Source organism: Leptosomus discolor, chromosome 4 (assembly GCF_034619465.1).
Source record: "Leptosomus discolor isolate bLepDis1 chromosome 4, bLepDis1.hap2, whole genome shotgun sequence".
Lineage (NCBI taxonomy): Eukaryota > Metazoa > Chordata > Aves > Leptosomiformes > Leptosomidae > Leptosomus > Leptosomus discolor.
In genome coordinates, this window is record NC_141394.1 from 56,454,619 (window position 1) to 56,471,739 (window position 17,121).

General features: G+C 36.2%; 1 protein-coding gene across 1 annotated transcript in view; it reads left to right on the forward strand.

The window, feature by feature from the left end:
- The window catches only part of ATP8A1 (ATPase phospholipid transporting 8A1), a 99,236-nt gene that overhangs the window by 57,118 nt on the left and 24,997 nt on the right, over window positions 1-17,121 (forward strand). Inside the window, exons 20-25 of the mRNA XM_086464458.1 lie at window positions 2,385-2,568; window positions 2,674-2,784; window positions 8,673-8,747; window positions 8,883-9,005; window positions 11,483-11,561; window positions 14,744-14,805. Coding sequence (XP_086320584.1) covers window positions 2,385-2,568; window positions 2,674-2,784; window positions 8,673-8,747; window positions 8,883-9,005; window positions 11,483-11,561; window positions 14,744-14,805 — 634 coding nt within the window. The remainder of the gene's footprint in view (window positions 1-2,384; window positions 2,569-2,673; window positions 2,785-8,672; window positions 8,748-8,882; window positions 9,006-11,482; window positions 11,562-14,743; window positions 14,806-17,121) is intronic.

The window sequence follows — 17,121 nt, forward strand, 5'->3', positions numbered from 1 at the left end:
AACTCAAAATGACTTGCCCATAAGGAGTCTTATTAATAATCTTAGAATCATTTAGGTTGGAAAAGACCTTTAAGATCTTAGAGTCCAACCATTAACATAGCACTGCCAAATCCACCACTAAACCATGTCCCTAAGCACCACATCTACACATCTTTTAAATGCCTCCAGGGATGGTGACTCTACCACTTCCCCTGGGCAGCCTGTTCCAATGCTTGAACAACCCTTTTAGTGAAGAAATTTTTCCTAATGTCCAATCTAAACCTCGTCTGGCACAACTTTAGGCCGTTTCCTCTTGTCCTATCACTTGTTACTTGGGAGAAGAGACCAACCCCCACCTCACCACAACCTCCTTTCAGATAGTTGTAGAGAGTGATAAGGTCTCCCCCTCAGCCTCCTCTTCTCCAGACTGAACAACCCCAGTTCTCTCAGCCGCTCCTCATAAGACCTGTTCTCCAGACCCTTCACCACCTTCATCGCCCTTCTCTGGACACACTCTGGCATCTCAACGTCTTTCTTGTAGTGAGGGACCCAAAACTGCACACAGTATTCGAGGTACAGCCTCACCAGTGCTGAGCACCGGGGCACAATCAATCCCCTAGTCCTGTTGTACTAATGTAACAGTATAATTTTCTCAAGTATCATGAGGCGTTCCAGTATTCACATACTTGTGAGAATAGTGCCTTTGAGACCTTCAGCTTGCAGGATCTTTTGTGAGGAACTTTAGGACTGCACAGATGCCATAATAACAGCTGAATTTTTCGTGTCTGGTGATAATGTTTCTTTTTGTTATTGAGCTTGTGAGTGCTGTACAGCAGTCTTGGTTCAGGTGAGAACTGTATTCGTGAACTACACAGGCCATGTTACTTGGCAGTATCCCAATGAGCAGCAATATACAGAGCATGTTCAGTAAGGAACAGTATTTAGAAGTAATTGCTCTTCTATGCTTTTCCTTGGCAAATTTGTTCCCCAAAACTTGTATTCTTAATTTCTTGTATATTTCTGTAGTTTTATTTAATTTTTTGACCTGGAAGCTTTAAGTCAGATTATGAACATCCCTATGTAATCCTTAACCCTGAACTTTTGTCAGTTCAGGGGAGGATCCTTCACAGCCCAAACTGCAAAGTTCTAGAAGCTTATGGTACCAGAGGGGTTATTGCCATGAGTGTGCATTTTCCTTGCAGGAAATAAATTATAAATACATGGGTTTCCCCAGTTTTGAGTCTCAGTATATATCCAGTGGCAAGTTCTGCTTTTTACCCATGTGTAGTTTTTGCATGGAGGCATCTAGAATGAGTTTGTCTTGGAAAGCTGGGAAGATGGATGAGGAAGGGGTGGTTCTTCACCAACTGCACATCAGCTCTGCAGCAGGAGTCATGCTTTGGTGTCAGAATTGCTCTCATTGTAGGAAGCAGTGAACGGGGACACACACACAGACACACACAGGCTGACAAAGCTTTTTGCCTTTCTTCTCATTCCTGCTTATGCCATGAAACAAGAGGGGCAGGGTTTGAAACTTGACCCCAGTGCCAGGAATCACAAGTGGATTGCCACGCTGCTTAGGGTTTGCTCCTTCCCTTCCTCACCCTGTGAAACACGCTGTCCTGCACATAATTTCTGTACGGTATTTTCAGTTATGATGTCTCAAGTACTATAAGGACTGAATTTCAGCATACAGAGTAGAACTTTTACAACATGAAATGGAAGGTACACATGTGACACACAATGGTAGATGGAGCCAACACTGATATAGTTTTATCAGTAGAGCTTTTGAGAGTCATCCCTGGAATAATTTGTCTCCTCAACTGTGGACAGCTGTTTTCTTAATGAAAGATAATTGGAGCACTCCTGAAAAGGACAAGGGAGGAGTTACCGAAGTTGCACAAAGTGGAGGATCAAGACTCAATGTTCGAAGTTGCTTCCTGTAATTTAGCAGTGTAGGCTATGTTAACATAGTGGCAGTCACTCTGTTCCTGTTTGCTTTCACATCTGTGTCTTAAATATCGTGTTGTTTGTTTATAAAATACTTATTTAAACAGAGAGGAAAATAAAAAGTGTAAAAACCAAGTATGCCAAAATCTGCAAGTGTTGTAAGTTAATACTGGTAGTGGCAGTGTTTGGGGTTTCTTCCATTACTCTTGTTTAGGGGCCCATTGCTGTTTGTCTCTGCAGTCCTATTAACGTCTTGCTTCAACAAATCCAAGGTTTCTAGGAATTTCGCTGGGAATGTTCTTTTAGCATATAGCCTAAAGGGCAATAAGACCATGTCACTGACCAGGATATTAGTTGACCTGTTTTTATTACCTTGTCACAGAATATAAAGTGTTTTGAAAGTACATGCATTTGTAAGTCTTGTATTAAACCTTTTCCTTTCTGTTACCCCTTAGGGTGTCACCACTTCAAAAATCTGAAGTTGTAGAAATGGTTAAAAAACAAGTTAAGGTAGTAACTCTAGCAATTGGTGATGGAGCAAATGATGTTAGTATGATACAAACAGCACATGTTGGTGTTGGTATTAGTGGGAATGAAGGTCTACAGGCTGCTAATTCTTCAGACTACTCGATTGCCCAAGTAAGTCATTACACTGTAAAATACTAAAGTAGTTTAATATCGGCTTAATATTGGTATATGTGTGTTCTGATTGTATGTTTGTTCGTTTTTCATTTTTCTTTGCAGTTCAAGTATTTGAAGAACTTGTTGTTGGTTCATGGAGCCTGGAATTATAACAGAGTAGCTAAATGCATCTTATATTGTTTCTACAAGAATATAGTCCTTTATATTATCGAGGTAATTTTACAGCACAGTAAATGTTACTTCTTGAAAGTAAAAACTTTATTATTTTGAGCTTTTGATAATTATATTTTATTTCGAAGAAGCATTTAGACTTCCAATAAACACTAGTACTAAATCTTGCTTTTTAATAAACTGGTTAATATTAGTGTTTTGGTTTTTTACTTTAAAAGATGCAATTGTCTTAAAAATATGAGCTGAATATTAGTACTGAATGTTTGTGTTGCATAATACTGCCAGCTTATTAAAATTCTGTATCTATAACATCATTACAGTATTTAAGGAATACAGTTACAAGTAGCCTGAAATTTACCAAGAGCTATATGTGCATAAGCTTTTTGACCTGGTGTCAATAACTGTCCAGTTTGCAATCGGAAGCCCTTTTTCAGGTCACTGTTGAACTGCAGGGCTGTTGCTCTTCAGAACACTACTTAAGGTTTTTGCACCTTGATGGGGCAACCATGCCACCTTAGGCTCCAGTTCATGAACAGGGGTACTTTTCTAAAAGTAACTGATCTAGTTTTCTCATGTAGGACTTTATACAGTAGTATGAGAGGACCATGTTGTAATAAATGCATGCTTATTGGTAGGTATGGTTAAGACAGCATGTATAGCTATAGTTTTCATGACCTGCATGACCACATAGCAAGCTTAAAATTTTGAACGTATTTTTAAATGGATTTTTAAGGGTTTCCCCCCACCCCCCCTTCATTTACTGTTCCACTTTTTCTTTCAATGGCTGCTTGTTTTCTTATAACCAAATAGGTATCTAGTAGTTATGTTTATAATTGATTTGAACTTTATATTCACAATGATACTTTGGCTTAAAAATGGGAAAAAATTAATTTTTTGCAAAGCTTGGTCACGAAATAAGTTTTCTAGGTCAGTTTTCTGTATTTTTACATTAATGGGGTTAACAGTTATTCTTAACACTTTCTTAGTTCTTTAAATATATTTTCAAATTAATATCTTAAATTTGCATAGTATGTATCCAGATTTTACTGAAAGAAAATGCCTTATTTCTGTTAGACCTGGTGTAAACATTAGGTTAGTATTTAAAATTTTTTATTTGTGCATGTGATCTTACACTGTTTCAATATCTGAAAATACTTTAAACATCTTTTTATGTACAAGTGTTGTAGACAAAAAGTGTGCATTTTTGTTAGCATCATATTTTTTTACATTTTCTGATTTTCTTTTTTTCCTCTTTATTGTGTTAGTAACGTAAATAGATGTCAATCTTAGTAGCAAGTTTGGAGCCTGTTTAGAAAAACATAAAGTAAGGAAGCCATAGAAAAAGTAAATCGATTAAAGATTCTTTTTTTTCTTTAGAAGTGATGGCAGACTTTAGATCCTGCCTTTCAAAAGCTGAATATATGATTAAATGATCAGACTTCGGAAGTAGTGATAGCAGTAGCCCTTAAAGTATTTGAAAAAACAATATTAATGTGTACTTTGTGTTTATAGAAAACAATGTTGGGCTTTAGAACACACTACCTTATTTTTCTTCATTTTCTGTCATTTGTCACCTGAAAACACATTGTAAATTTATAGCTTAAATCAGATATAAATGTCCCATGGTTTGTATTCCTTGTGAAGGAAAGTTAAATGTAAGGTACAGAGATCACAGTCTAAAAGTGGAACAAACTAGAAGAGGTAGTCTCTGCCTCCCGAGCAGATAGAAGGGCAAAGACATCATTTTTGTATGAGTTATGACCCTTTGTATGTAATGCATGCAAGCATTTTACTATATACACCTTCTATGGAAGACAAGATGACTTCTACGTGAATTTCTGTATACCAAACATTTGTCAGCTCAGAAAACTTTCACAGATGTTACTAGCCCATGTCAGTACTGTGAGTGAATGGGCAGAAATTCATCACTGAACATCTCTAGAAAGGACTGCCAGTCTTGAATCTCTTTTCAGTTTTTTGTGCAGATCAGGCGTGGGAGCAGAGAACTCAATGAGTATTTGTAAGCTGCTGCTTAATATGCAGAAATGCTACATCAGGAAAACGTCTGTGAAGCTTTTGTGGCCACACCTCCTCTGTCTTGGAGTTTAGAAAGTAATACTATGAAAGGCATGTCTGGAAGTTGCTTTAAACAAGTTTCTGTTTATTAGCTGACAATGACTAAAAATACCTACCTTTACTTAATAGATGCATATTATTTTTTTAAATTTCTGCTCAGTACTAATCAAACTAGCAATGTCATAGACTCCATTTAATCTAAAATACAGCCTTTTTCCTAGGCATTCATGGAGAGGTACAAAATAAATGCCATTGGTTTCTTGGTTCAGAAAATAGTAAAGGTCTATAGTAACGCTCCTGCACAGTGATCAGTGTTTTGAACACCTGTTCATAAGAAACTAGAAGTGGTCTGTAATAACTTTTTCTACTCTGTGTCTTGATGCAATAGATATTTAAACATGGGCCTCATCTTTTATATGGGACTAGTCCCAGTAACTTTAGAGGTTATATTCTGAAGTATCATTCTAAATTGCAAGTGAAAACTTTTAATTTCTAATACACTGCTAATGTGCATTATTAAGCCTGTATGGAGCCTCACACTCACATAGGATAAGCCTATGCAGTGTCTCATACTTACTTTGAGGGGCATGTCATTATAGTGATGGTTGGGACTGAGATAGATTTAGTGATTGAGAACTCCTTTGTGGATTGGTTTTGGTTTTATAATTACCATTACTGTATCTTTTGTTGAACTACTGATTTTGTGAAGTTATACAAATCTCCCTTCAACATTGAAGGGACATTTTCCTATTCCTACTTTTTGTTCTGCTAGTAATAACAGAAAATAACTGGTTTATGTTAAATAAAAAAGGCTCATCGTTATAAAAAAAAAAATATTTCTTTTAAGATCTGCATAGGTCATTCATGTTTCGTGTAGGGGAAAATTCAAACAAAAGGGTGAAAGACCAGGACACAAACAGAAGATACAGATGTGTGGGGTTCACATTTAAAGTTCAGTCACAGATCCTTAAACATGAGCATTTGTAACAGTTTAAGTGATACTACGTAAACAATTCAATTATACTAAGTAATTAGATCTGTAATGGCTGCTTTTTTGTTCCATAAACTTTGGATTCTGATCATCTTATTTTGTTTTTTCTTCAGTATTTTTTTCCCCCAAGCATTTTTCGTCCCACTGAGTTACTTTCTGCTGCTCATGTCCGTTATAGAAGTTTACCATTTTGTTCCCAATTTCCTTTGCCTGACAGATCAGATGAATGGCTGTGGTCATACTGAGACCCATGTCATGCATAACACCAAACATGAGCAGGCTTTCTGTGTATATTCACACTGCTTCTGAGCTGTAGAGTTTAGGTGCTGTTGTTCAGTATGCCATGGCATACTTAATGTATGCACTGGACTGAGTTCCATGTAAAACACAGCAGAAAGTGATTGGTGATTGTGCTTATACCAAATGTTTTGCGTTGTGTGGTTTGAAAACTTAGAAATACAGGGATCTACATTGAGGCCCAGTGGAAATCGTGTAGCGATTGAACTATAAAATGGTCTGAATTTCCACTTCTCCCTCATTTACATAGTCTAAATTACTTCTCAAGCACACCTATCTCCTGTCCTTCTATATCCAGGGGTGCTGCATTAGTAATTTGAGCTGTTAGAGTAGGACCTACCCCATAGGAGAGAAGTGGCTGAATCTGCTCCTAAATTAGTGTCATGTACAACATCTCCTAAAAGCTTAGTTTGCAGGTAAAGCTGCGTTCATTGTCCATCATAATCAGAATGAAACACGCTTGTCCATGAATAAATTTCCCACTGTGAAGCCAGAAACTGTATGTTTCTTGTCGCTGTCACAATTGATACTGTAGTAAGCTCCACAGAGGGTTTTTCGTGTATAGTTAAGATTCTGGGGTGCAAGGTTTAGAATTTAGGGTAAGTGGGTGACTTACTTTCTTCTCCTCTTACAGTTTGAGCTGAGGACTGTGTTTATCCTTGCTGCTTCCCCCACACCACCCCTCCGCTATAGATCTGCTAATTATTTTTGAGCCATAGGTGTTCTTAATGTGAAAAAAAAAAACAAGGGGTCAGGTCACACAACAATAATCTGTCCTTCACTCCTCTCTCAAGAGCTGTCTTCCTAGCTATCTTCCTAGATTGGGAGTAAAAGAATGTAGGAACTATGTATAATGAGAAGGTTGAAAAGAGAGAAGACAGTTGAGGAGCACAACTTCTATCTGACAGCAGTGGTTACACACGTTTAGCTGAGTTGTAAAGCATCCAAAAATTGTGCTGATGTTGACCGTGTAATTAATTGTTCAGTAATGAACAACAGTTATGCACTCAACTCGCTCCCTCACACTTAACTACAGAGAAACTGCTGCTAAAGATATATTCCAAATTCATCACAGTTAAATCATTATTCCTGTTTCAAAAGTCAAAAATCAAAATACACAAGAGTTTATAAAAATCTCAGTTAATGGGCATAAAGTAATTCCATTGTCTTTTCAGTGAGTAGACTGAAAGATTAGAAAGTAGAGTGCTTGTAACTGTTAAGTCAATTAAAGAAAGGTAGAATTGTAAGACTTCAGAAAACTTGGTGTATTTTGTCTCTGTATTGCAGCCTCTAACATTCTTGATTTTGTATGCAGTCTTTTTCCAATAATTGGCCACCAGAATATCTATTTGCTTTTCATTTACTGGTTGAACAAATAGCAATTTTAGCTGGATTTTAACTCCCATTTTTAGTGTTAATAGTTGCTGATTTCAAGGGTTTTTTTCATCTCAAAGTATTCACAAACATTGTGAAACATTCCACATGAGAAAAAACTATGTGCTTGTTCATAGAATCTGGTCATGTGGAAGCTAGCCTGGGTACATATTGATAAACATACCCATTGATTGTAGCAATTCATGCTTCCATAATAAAGTCAGATGAAATATGAACTGTAGCAAAGTCTCTGCAAAGCTGCATCTAAACATTCACTTGAAAAACACGAGTCTTAAATTGAGTAGAATGTGGTTTAGATGATCCTAGCTTCTGTCACCTTACAGCTTATGCTTGTCATAGGCAATATAGTTTCAGTGTAGCTTGTTAAGAAAGATTAGTCAGAAATGTTTCTTCTCCACTTTGTCATTGGGCTAATACAAGTGTGGAGTAAGAAATAGAATTAGTCATGCTACATGCTGTGCTGAAAAACATAAGAAAACGTGTCATCATGCCTTCCAAATTAAATTTGATTTTTTTAACCTTTTAGCAAAAAGTGGTGAAACTTCAGCAATGAAAGAGCTTTTGATCTGTGCCTCTGAAATACTCTGTAGTTGAGTTAGTGCTTGTTAACTAAGTAATTGTAGTTGATTTAGTGCTCTGGTGAAGCCTCATCCTCTCATAAGTTTCATTTACGAGGAAGGAATTTTGGGACAATTTTAGTTTCCAAACTACAACTTACTGTATGAATTCTATTAGGAGGTTTGCTAATGATTAGAAGATGACTGCTTCTAATCTGTAGGTATTTCCTGTGATATTTTTTCCCCTGATATTTCTCAGAATTTTTTTTTTATTAAGAAGTATAAGACAGATGCAGTGAGCTAAATCACCCTCACATACTTAACAAACATGAAATTCCTTCTGAAAATAGCTACCTCCTTGAAATGTTTTCATATTTAGATGGAATTGCTCGCATATTTGACTAGATTGCTGATTGTTCTGAACACAAGTTCGTGTTTATTTTTTTTTTTTATATCTATGTATATTTTTAAGCCATAACATCCTCAGCTGTGTTGTTGTGTTGTAAATGTGTTCTAGGGATACCCCTTTCTGTGAAGCTGAGGGAGGCAAAAAAAAAATATCTATTAATCACACCTTTCAGGACATTTGAGTAATATACGGTTCTCTTTTTCAGATCTGGTTTGCTTTTGTCAATGGCTTTTCTGGACAAATTCTTTTTGAAAGGTGGTGTATAGGTCTCTACAATGTGGTAAGATAATTTGTGTGTTTTCAGTTATTGTCAGTCATAATCATGAGAATTTAATGAGTAAGCAATCTTTAAGCAAGTCCTCACCTCTAAAGTTTTGCAATATGTTTTGTTTTGTGTTTTTACTCTGTCTACTAGATGTTTACAGCAATGCCTCCACTAACTCTTGGAATATTTGAGAGATCCTGTCGAAAAGAAAACATGCTGAAATATCCAGAGTTATACAAGACTTCCCAAAATGCACTGGACTTTAATACTAAGGTAGATTAAAAAACCCAAATATAATTAAAGCAGAAATTAAGAGGAATTCAGTGTAGTTATCCTTTTTGTTCTATGCTGCTCATAATTAGAAATGAAAAGGGGTTTTATTACTGCTATTTCCAGTTGCCCACTTGTCTGTGAATGATGCAAATCATATTTATCCATTTTTAGCAATTATGGAAATGGACAGCAAGCATTTTATTTTTCAGCCCCATTTTTTTTTCTTTGTTGGTAATAAAGCTGTCTTCTATAGGCAGAAGTGATTAGACCTCTCTCTCACTAGTCTGTATGTATTTGTACTGTTATATGGAAGTGGATTACTGAAGCCTGTGGAGAAGTGCTGCAGAGGACAATAAGAACTGTCATTAGATTTGTAGAGGGAGGGACTTGGTACAATTCTTTGTCAATTTGGAGTTGTGATTTTATGGTTTAATTTTGCGTTTTGGGAAAAGATACTTTTAAGACAGTTAAAAATGTGTCAGGGTGGATGAAAAGGAATCTGAGGCTGCTTCTGGTGGGAAATGGGTGACAGTCATCTTGGAGAGACTAGCACAAGAAGTAGTAAAAGAATGTAGGACTCCTTAATATATAAAATGTATAGATTTGTCCATAAATAATCTCTTAAAAACATAAATGAAACTATTTTCTGAATGTGCTGTTTCATGAATGCATGATGTTTGTAACAGTTCCTTCTGATTTTTTTTTTTTTTTTTTTTTTTTCCAAAATATAATTGGGACATTTCAAGTAATGTCGTTGTGCATTGAACTTGGGGCCATTTTCAATCTGTCATTGAATTAACAGTGCCTACATCTGCTGGTGTGTACTAGATGTGCAGAGCTTATACAGCATGCTTAGCTCTCCTGTCTGTGCCATTTGTGCTGTTAAACTGGAGTACCCCTATCTGTATAGAATTGTTTGTCTAAACCATCTTTATTCACTGAAGCATATGGGATTTTTCTCCTTTTTCCTCACTTCATCCCTTCACCCACAAAAACAAACCTGAAAGTTGTAAGGAAACTAGAGGAACATAGTTTCTTGTGTCACTATGAATGCTTTACAAATATCAGACTTTTCATAGTCCATTAATACAGACACTTTTGTGTTGTGATAGTTTTAATAAATAATGTAAGTCATGAGTTGTTGGATTTTTCTGTTTATAAATAAGTCTATAATATTTTTATTGCACAGATGTGTTGTTGATTTCATTGGAGATTCTGTAGCTATTCCTATACAACACTTGGCTATGAGTAAACGTCTACAGACTTCCCAGCTACAAAATTCCCACCTATATAAGTTGAATAGTTGGTGGTAAAGATTTGGAAACTTTACTGCCTTGCATGTTGATGCAGATGTTTGTTATGGTAAAAGGGATCAAAGGTTATGAGGTCATGACAGGGGTTAAAGGATTAGCATGCGACAATAAGAACTGGTCAGGAAAATGGAAAAGTAGAACTAATTTTTCTTGCACCCACCTGTGCTTTCTGTCAAATAAAAACTTTTGGTAGTGACATAGCAAGAAGGAGAGACAAAGGTTAATGAGTAGCACAAGTTCAAATGTGCAAAGTATTGGAGTGTAAATTGGATCATAGAACCTTGTGTAGTTGTATAATCTAACAAAGGACTTTGAGACATTGTGGAAAATGTTGTGAGGCAGGCAACTTAATTTCAATTGTTTGAGCACCTTAACACTCATAATACACATCAGTTAGTTACAATAAAGGCTGTGATTGTCAAAAGCGTTGCTAATGAAACACATGATTGTTGTCCTGAAGGAAATGGGTTACATATTTTTGATTAAGTCTTCTTATGTCTTTATACAATATATTATGGAAGGCATCAATAAGTTGTTTATTCTTAAACTTAATACAGGTCTTTTCAGAAGGCATATTTTTCAAAGGAAAATAAGTTTGAAAGTAAAATTTGAATAATTTAGCAAATACATTAAAAGAAGTTTAATGTGATGGAGCTGTGCACTTCAAGAATGAAGCTTGTAAGGAGAAATCTAAAGCAGATACTTTTATTTGTCTTTTTTTAATTCCTTTGTGGAACTATGTAGGTAGGTATATGTAGAACTCAGATTTTGATTGTTCTACTGTACATGTTTCTTATTACACAAAATGTAAATTATAAAAGCTAGAGTCCTTTTTAATTTCCTACTTAGAATGTAGGAATCGTTCCAGTTGTCTGGTTTAGTTTAATTTTTCTGATGATATTCCCATATGTATACATTTTAATTTCCCTTCTGATTTGAAATTAAAAGGAGGAGATAATACACACTTTTTTCCAAAACATAAAAATAAACAAATGACCCATGAAGAGCTAAGAGGCAGAAAGTGCCTGTCAGTTATATTACTTCACAGTGGTGGCCTGACAGAAACACATTTTGTGAATCTAACACACAGATAAAAAGAAAGGTCAGGGTTCACAGAGCTAGTTTACTGCAAATGGTTCTCATGGATTTTCTGTTTTCCCTTAGGTTTTCTGGGTTCATTGTTTAAATGGCCTCTTCCACTCATTCATTCTGTTTTGGTTTCCACTAAAAGCCCTCCAGCATGGTATGTATTATGAAAAATAAAAAAGTTGAAAGGTACAAAATATCTAAATACCTTCTTTTTTCTTAGGAAAGCTTTATAAATTCTAACAGTTTTGCGTGGTTAAATTTCAAGATAGCATTTCTAGAACTAGAGCAGATGCAGTATACTTAAAATGTTTTATTTAAAATTTGTTTAAAAGTAGGAGTAATATGGTGTACATGTGCATTAAACTGTATAAATAGGTTTTAAGTAAATTGAAACAAGATGGAGAAAAAGAGATTGCTATTTAATTATGCTATTTTTTTATATAATAGGCTACCATGGTAAGTATCTACCAGATCCTAAATCACTACTGTCCCTTGCATTGTCTCACATTTTGTAAACTTCTATTTCTAGTGTGTATGTATACCTTCTCTCCTGTTACTTCAGAGGCATGCCAGCCCCTTAGTTACATCTGTATGGGTAGGCTTGTGACAGAGGAAACAGGGAGATCTTGGACAGCTCAGTCCTGTCGCTCTTCTAGTTCAACAGTTATCTATGCACCTGAGCTGCAGAAGGAAGTGAGGTGGTTGGGAGGAAAGCTGTATTACTTAGAGGAAACTTGAAAGCACTGCTTCCAGTTTGTGGGAATGTTTGTGGGGGGGGAGCTCTCTCAGGGGTGGGGTTTTGTTTTGCTTCCACTTTGTGGGAAGGAAAAAGAAAAAAAAAAATAGTACTCTGCTCAGTTTCCCTGATAGAGCCAGGCAGTCTGCCCTGGCATAGGGGACAGAAATAGTCACAGCTGCTTGTGCCCAAAAAGCTTAGGAGAAAACTTCTTGTATTTTATACTCAGTGATTTCTGATGGGTAAAGGGAAGTAGGTAGCAGCCTGTTTTCTCTGAAAGGCCATGGATGGGTTGCGTGGCAGCAGTTTGCGTTGGAGTGCTTTAGACAGCCCAGGAGGAGAGAGGTCCCAAAATGTCAATGCGTACTCTAAAACCACAACCTCAAATCCAAACCAAAGTCCCTGTTCAAAGCTGTAGCCAGTCCACGTGACAGATTTACACATTACATGATGGAGCAATATTTCATGAGTAAATCTCTCAGAGCTCACAGTCTGTCCTTTTTGAGCATTTTCTCCTGTTTACTATTTAGTCTCACTTGTCTACCTCTTTCTTGTCTGTAAGTGGAGAATTTCAAGCTGCATGTATTGTACTAGAGTCTACCAAGAAATATGCCATCAGAGAATAGGTATGCGTGTGTAAGAATTGTTCATCAGAATTTGTTCCATGGGACCTAACCGTTGAACAGACCACAAAACCAGAGTCTTTGCACTCCATGTACTGTCATGTGGATTTGAAAAGTGACAATGACGTGAATCTGCACAGAAGCTTCTTCTGATGCAGCTTTGTCAATGTAACAGTAAATGGCAGAAGCCAAACTTACCTGTACAAGTAAATCCGCTAGCGGTGCTCTTTTGTATAACCTTTAAAATGAGCCATGGTATCAGCTTTGTTTTCAGGCTTTCAGAGCTCTTGTAGTCCTTTGTGGTGTCCTAGTCTGTCCAAGTAGAAAGTTAAATCAGGGAAGTGCCAGGAATGCACTAGAGCATTCTAGTATCACTAGAGCTAAGGAGGCAGCCATTATGAGCTCCTCATCTTGGAATGGGAGAGGGCTAGGTTAAGGAGGACTATTTGCAAGCATTTCTGTGCTGGGTTTTCTTGTGTGAACTTTCACCTGCTGTCTCTTCCAGAATACCAATAAATAGATTTTTTTTTTTTTTTTTTTTTGGTGATAAACTTGCCTCACAGGTCCTGAAAAGCTTTTAGAAAGGATCACCCTTTGTCCACAACTAAAATGTGTAAAGGAGATACGAAAGCTGGAAAAACACTCAATACAAATATGAAAACATACTTATGTAGCAGTATTTAATATACGGTATGCTAGCTGAGATTAGTGGAAAAATAAATGTTTTCAACTACAGACCATTTTTGTCAGGTTGTCACCTTCCTTTGGCCATCCCAGTTATAGGAGTTTTAAACCTGTACCCATCTCCCCAAAAAATAACTCCCAAATACCTTTATTCTTCTCTTTCCCCCAACACAGCTTTTTAAAAACATCCTTATGCTCTCTCAGCAGCAGCAGGTTATCTTATTTTTCTTTTTTCTTTTTTTTGTCTTGTGCATTTATCTTTCCTTACTACATGCACAGCATTTTGATTCTCTTTATATGATGGCAGGAAAAAGCAATATCCCAGTGATTAGAACCTCTACAGCAAAGTATTCCTGTTTAGTTGTAGTATATGAAAAGATTCTTGAGTGCTAAAAACATTTCTAAACTGAACACATAAGAATTCAGCAAGTTCAGTACTTCTAATTGAGAATGAGGAATTCCCTCTGGTTAGTTCAGTTGTGTGTTGTCCCATGTCCACCAAGAACTTTCACAGAACTGGGATCAGAAGAGCCTGTGCTCTAGCAATAGTCATGAAGTAAGTTCTGTTAAATAAGCATAAATGCACTATTGCTTCAAAATTCTGAACTTAAGAACCACAGTAGATGTGATTTTTATAAAAATGCATCTTTTTAGGGCATTGACTGCATAAATGCTGTATGTGAATCCATATGTGCAAAATAGATTTGTATTTATATGAATCCACATATTTGAGTTGGGTAAATTTTGAAAATGTTACGAATAACAGACATCTCAAAAATTAAAATTGACTATATTTTGTATTTCTACTTAAACTGAATCTCCTAAATATGGATAAGAGCAAGGCTAAGTTTCTATACCTAGAAATACCCAAAAGCAGTGAAAATCTGACTCTAAGTTTTCTGTTCACTTATATGTTACAATGTACACTGTAGCTATTACATTTGTTATTTTTCTGAAGGTATGATACAGTATCTCTGATCTTAAAAGTCACTCTACTTGGTTTATTACTGAATACAGTATGTTACTTAGATTGGTATACGATGTTACAAAAAGCTCCTGATTCTAGCGTAATTCCAGAAGTCGCTGAAAGTTTTAAAGGACTAAAAATTATAAAAGTCATAGTTCTCTACTGTTCAGTACAGTTCAAGGTGAAATCGGCAGTTACTACCCTGTAGGAAGTGCTACCATCTCTTTTGTAGGGGAAAAAAAAAATTATATATACGTATGTATAATGCTATTGTGGATATTTAAATGTTTAAACGTTTTTATTTTTATCACTATTTCCTTTTCCAGGTACGGTATTTGGCAATGGTAAAACTTCAGATTACCTGCTCTTGGGAAACACTGTATACACTGTAAGTAGTCTTACAGCTGTCTGGTGCTCTATCAACTGACTATCTATATTGGGTCCATCTTAAACTCTTAGAGATGTGGTTATATTATTTTTTATAATTCTCTACATAGAAAACTTGATTTATTGTAGTGCCTTAAGAATAAGAAATGGCTCTTGAATGACTCTTTGAGAAGCTTTGAAGTGCATTTTGGATTCTAATTCCAGTTTCTAAAACAAAGCAGTTGAATAAAGATGCAGAAGATACATCTGTCCTTTACTGGAAACTGTGTATTTTTATAAATAATGGGAATTGTAATTCCCTAATTAGAATGTTTATTAATTCAAGGTAAGTTTCTGCATTGGTTATTGGATATGGAACTGGTTTATGGACTTGAGATACAGTTCTGTTCTCCCTATCTTAATTTCTCATGGGACCTTGAAGGAGGGATAAAGCCTCATTTTGTTTGTGGGATGCCTCTTCAGAGACACCGAACTGCCAGAATTACACCCAACTTGCACCGAACAGTAATCTTCTGTTATTCTCATAGATATTAGTCATTATTGTTTGGGTTTTTTCTTTTAAAGATTTCCTAGAATAAATTAATGAAGCTAAATATCTGTTTTTCACTTGCTGGGTATCAGTGTTACCCAATAGATGAGGGTTTTCCGAGATCTGTCTGAGAAGCAAAATTAGACTTGTGCTTACTCTCCTCTGTTCTTCAACACTGAGTTTCATTAATTTTTCAACTTCCTGTTGTTGGCAGATACAAAAAAGAAATTAATTCTTCCACCAGAATAAGGGGTCTATAATACAAATTCACATCCAAATCAATTTCCTTAGGGAACAGGGAAACATTATAACTGAAACGAAAGGAAAGTATCCTAGAATACATTGCAGTCCTTTGAGAACGTCGATATTTCCTATATATGAGAGAACATTTTGAATAGTGTTTTCTGGTCAGCTAACCGGACAGGTTAAAGAGCATAAAGGGCCAAGTAACCACAGCCCATTCTGTGTATTTCCTACTGCCATGGCAGTTAAAATGTTTCTTCTGCCAGTCAGTACATGGACTTTAAACTGGTTCTTTCAGGCACATTGAAAAATTGTTTGTTCACACATTCTCTTAAAAGTTTATTTGCTCTACACTTCCTTTCAGCTGTTCCAAAAGGCGAGCACGGTGTGTTTTGTCAGCAGTAGTTGCATGTGATCGTGCAATCTATCATATGATAAACTGATGGAATGTCCTGGGCAAGTGTTTTCTGTGCATCTTATTAAAATTAAGATGTAAGGTCACAGTCACTGTCATAGCTCAATCCTGACAGCAGTAGTTCAACTGACACGGGTCTATTTTTATTATGATCTCAGAACATCGAGCAGTGTTTAGAAGTCAGTTATTTATATAAATGTCACTGCTTTCCCCAGTATTGATAAATACTTCATTAGAGTGTCTACCAGAACCACCTCTTTTTCTAAGAAAAACAGGTTCTTCTTGGTGAGAGGTTCTTTGCACCAGGTTTTCACCTCATCTACAATTGTTTCCTTGTTTACCGTACTTAGAAGTTGCAACCTTGCTTAGTTCAGCAGAAGTTTATTTTATTAATTGTATGTATGTATACGTGAGTTGCACAACTTCACCTGTCCTAGCACCTAAGCCAAGTTTTCTCATAGCATATCCTTTTCCTTTATATTCGCCATCATTTTGTAGAGTGAAAAATTTGTTGAATAATTGGGCTTGTTAAACCAAATTATTCAACATACTCAAATTCTTTCCTGAAGTGATTTCAGAACTTCATCCTACCAAGTCGCTCTGATCTGTGCTTCTTTCCAAAAGCCAAGAGAAAACAATTTACATATGCGGTACTAACAATTTACTGGATTACACTAGGTCCTGTGGAACTGAGTGTTGGAAAAGTGCTGTTGTTCAGATTGTCGCCCATTGGTTGATGGATAAGTCTTGAAATCTTACGGTGCTGCAGAACGTCTAAGTAGCACCTGTGACATCAGCTGACTCACAAACATTGAAGCCTGCATTTTCAGATTTGTAGCAACATTTTTCACCATCTTCAGAAATTAGTTAATTTCTGATACTTTAAATATAGTAAACTGGAGCTACTTATTACTGATTGTCAAGTTGTGTCCATGGACGCTAAAACAGAGGTCATGGTGCAATTGTTCCGTCACCTTCTGCAACTGGCTTACAACTAGGAGAGCTGAAACTTCACCATCTTGAGAGGCTAATTGCTTGCTACTAACCTGCAGAATGGCCGAGAATTTCCCAAGAAAACATTATTTCACCATTATACATCCAGGCAACCTGCTTTTTCATTTTCCAGTTTC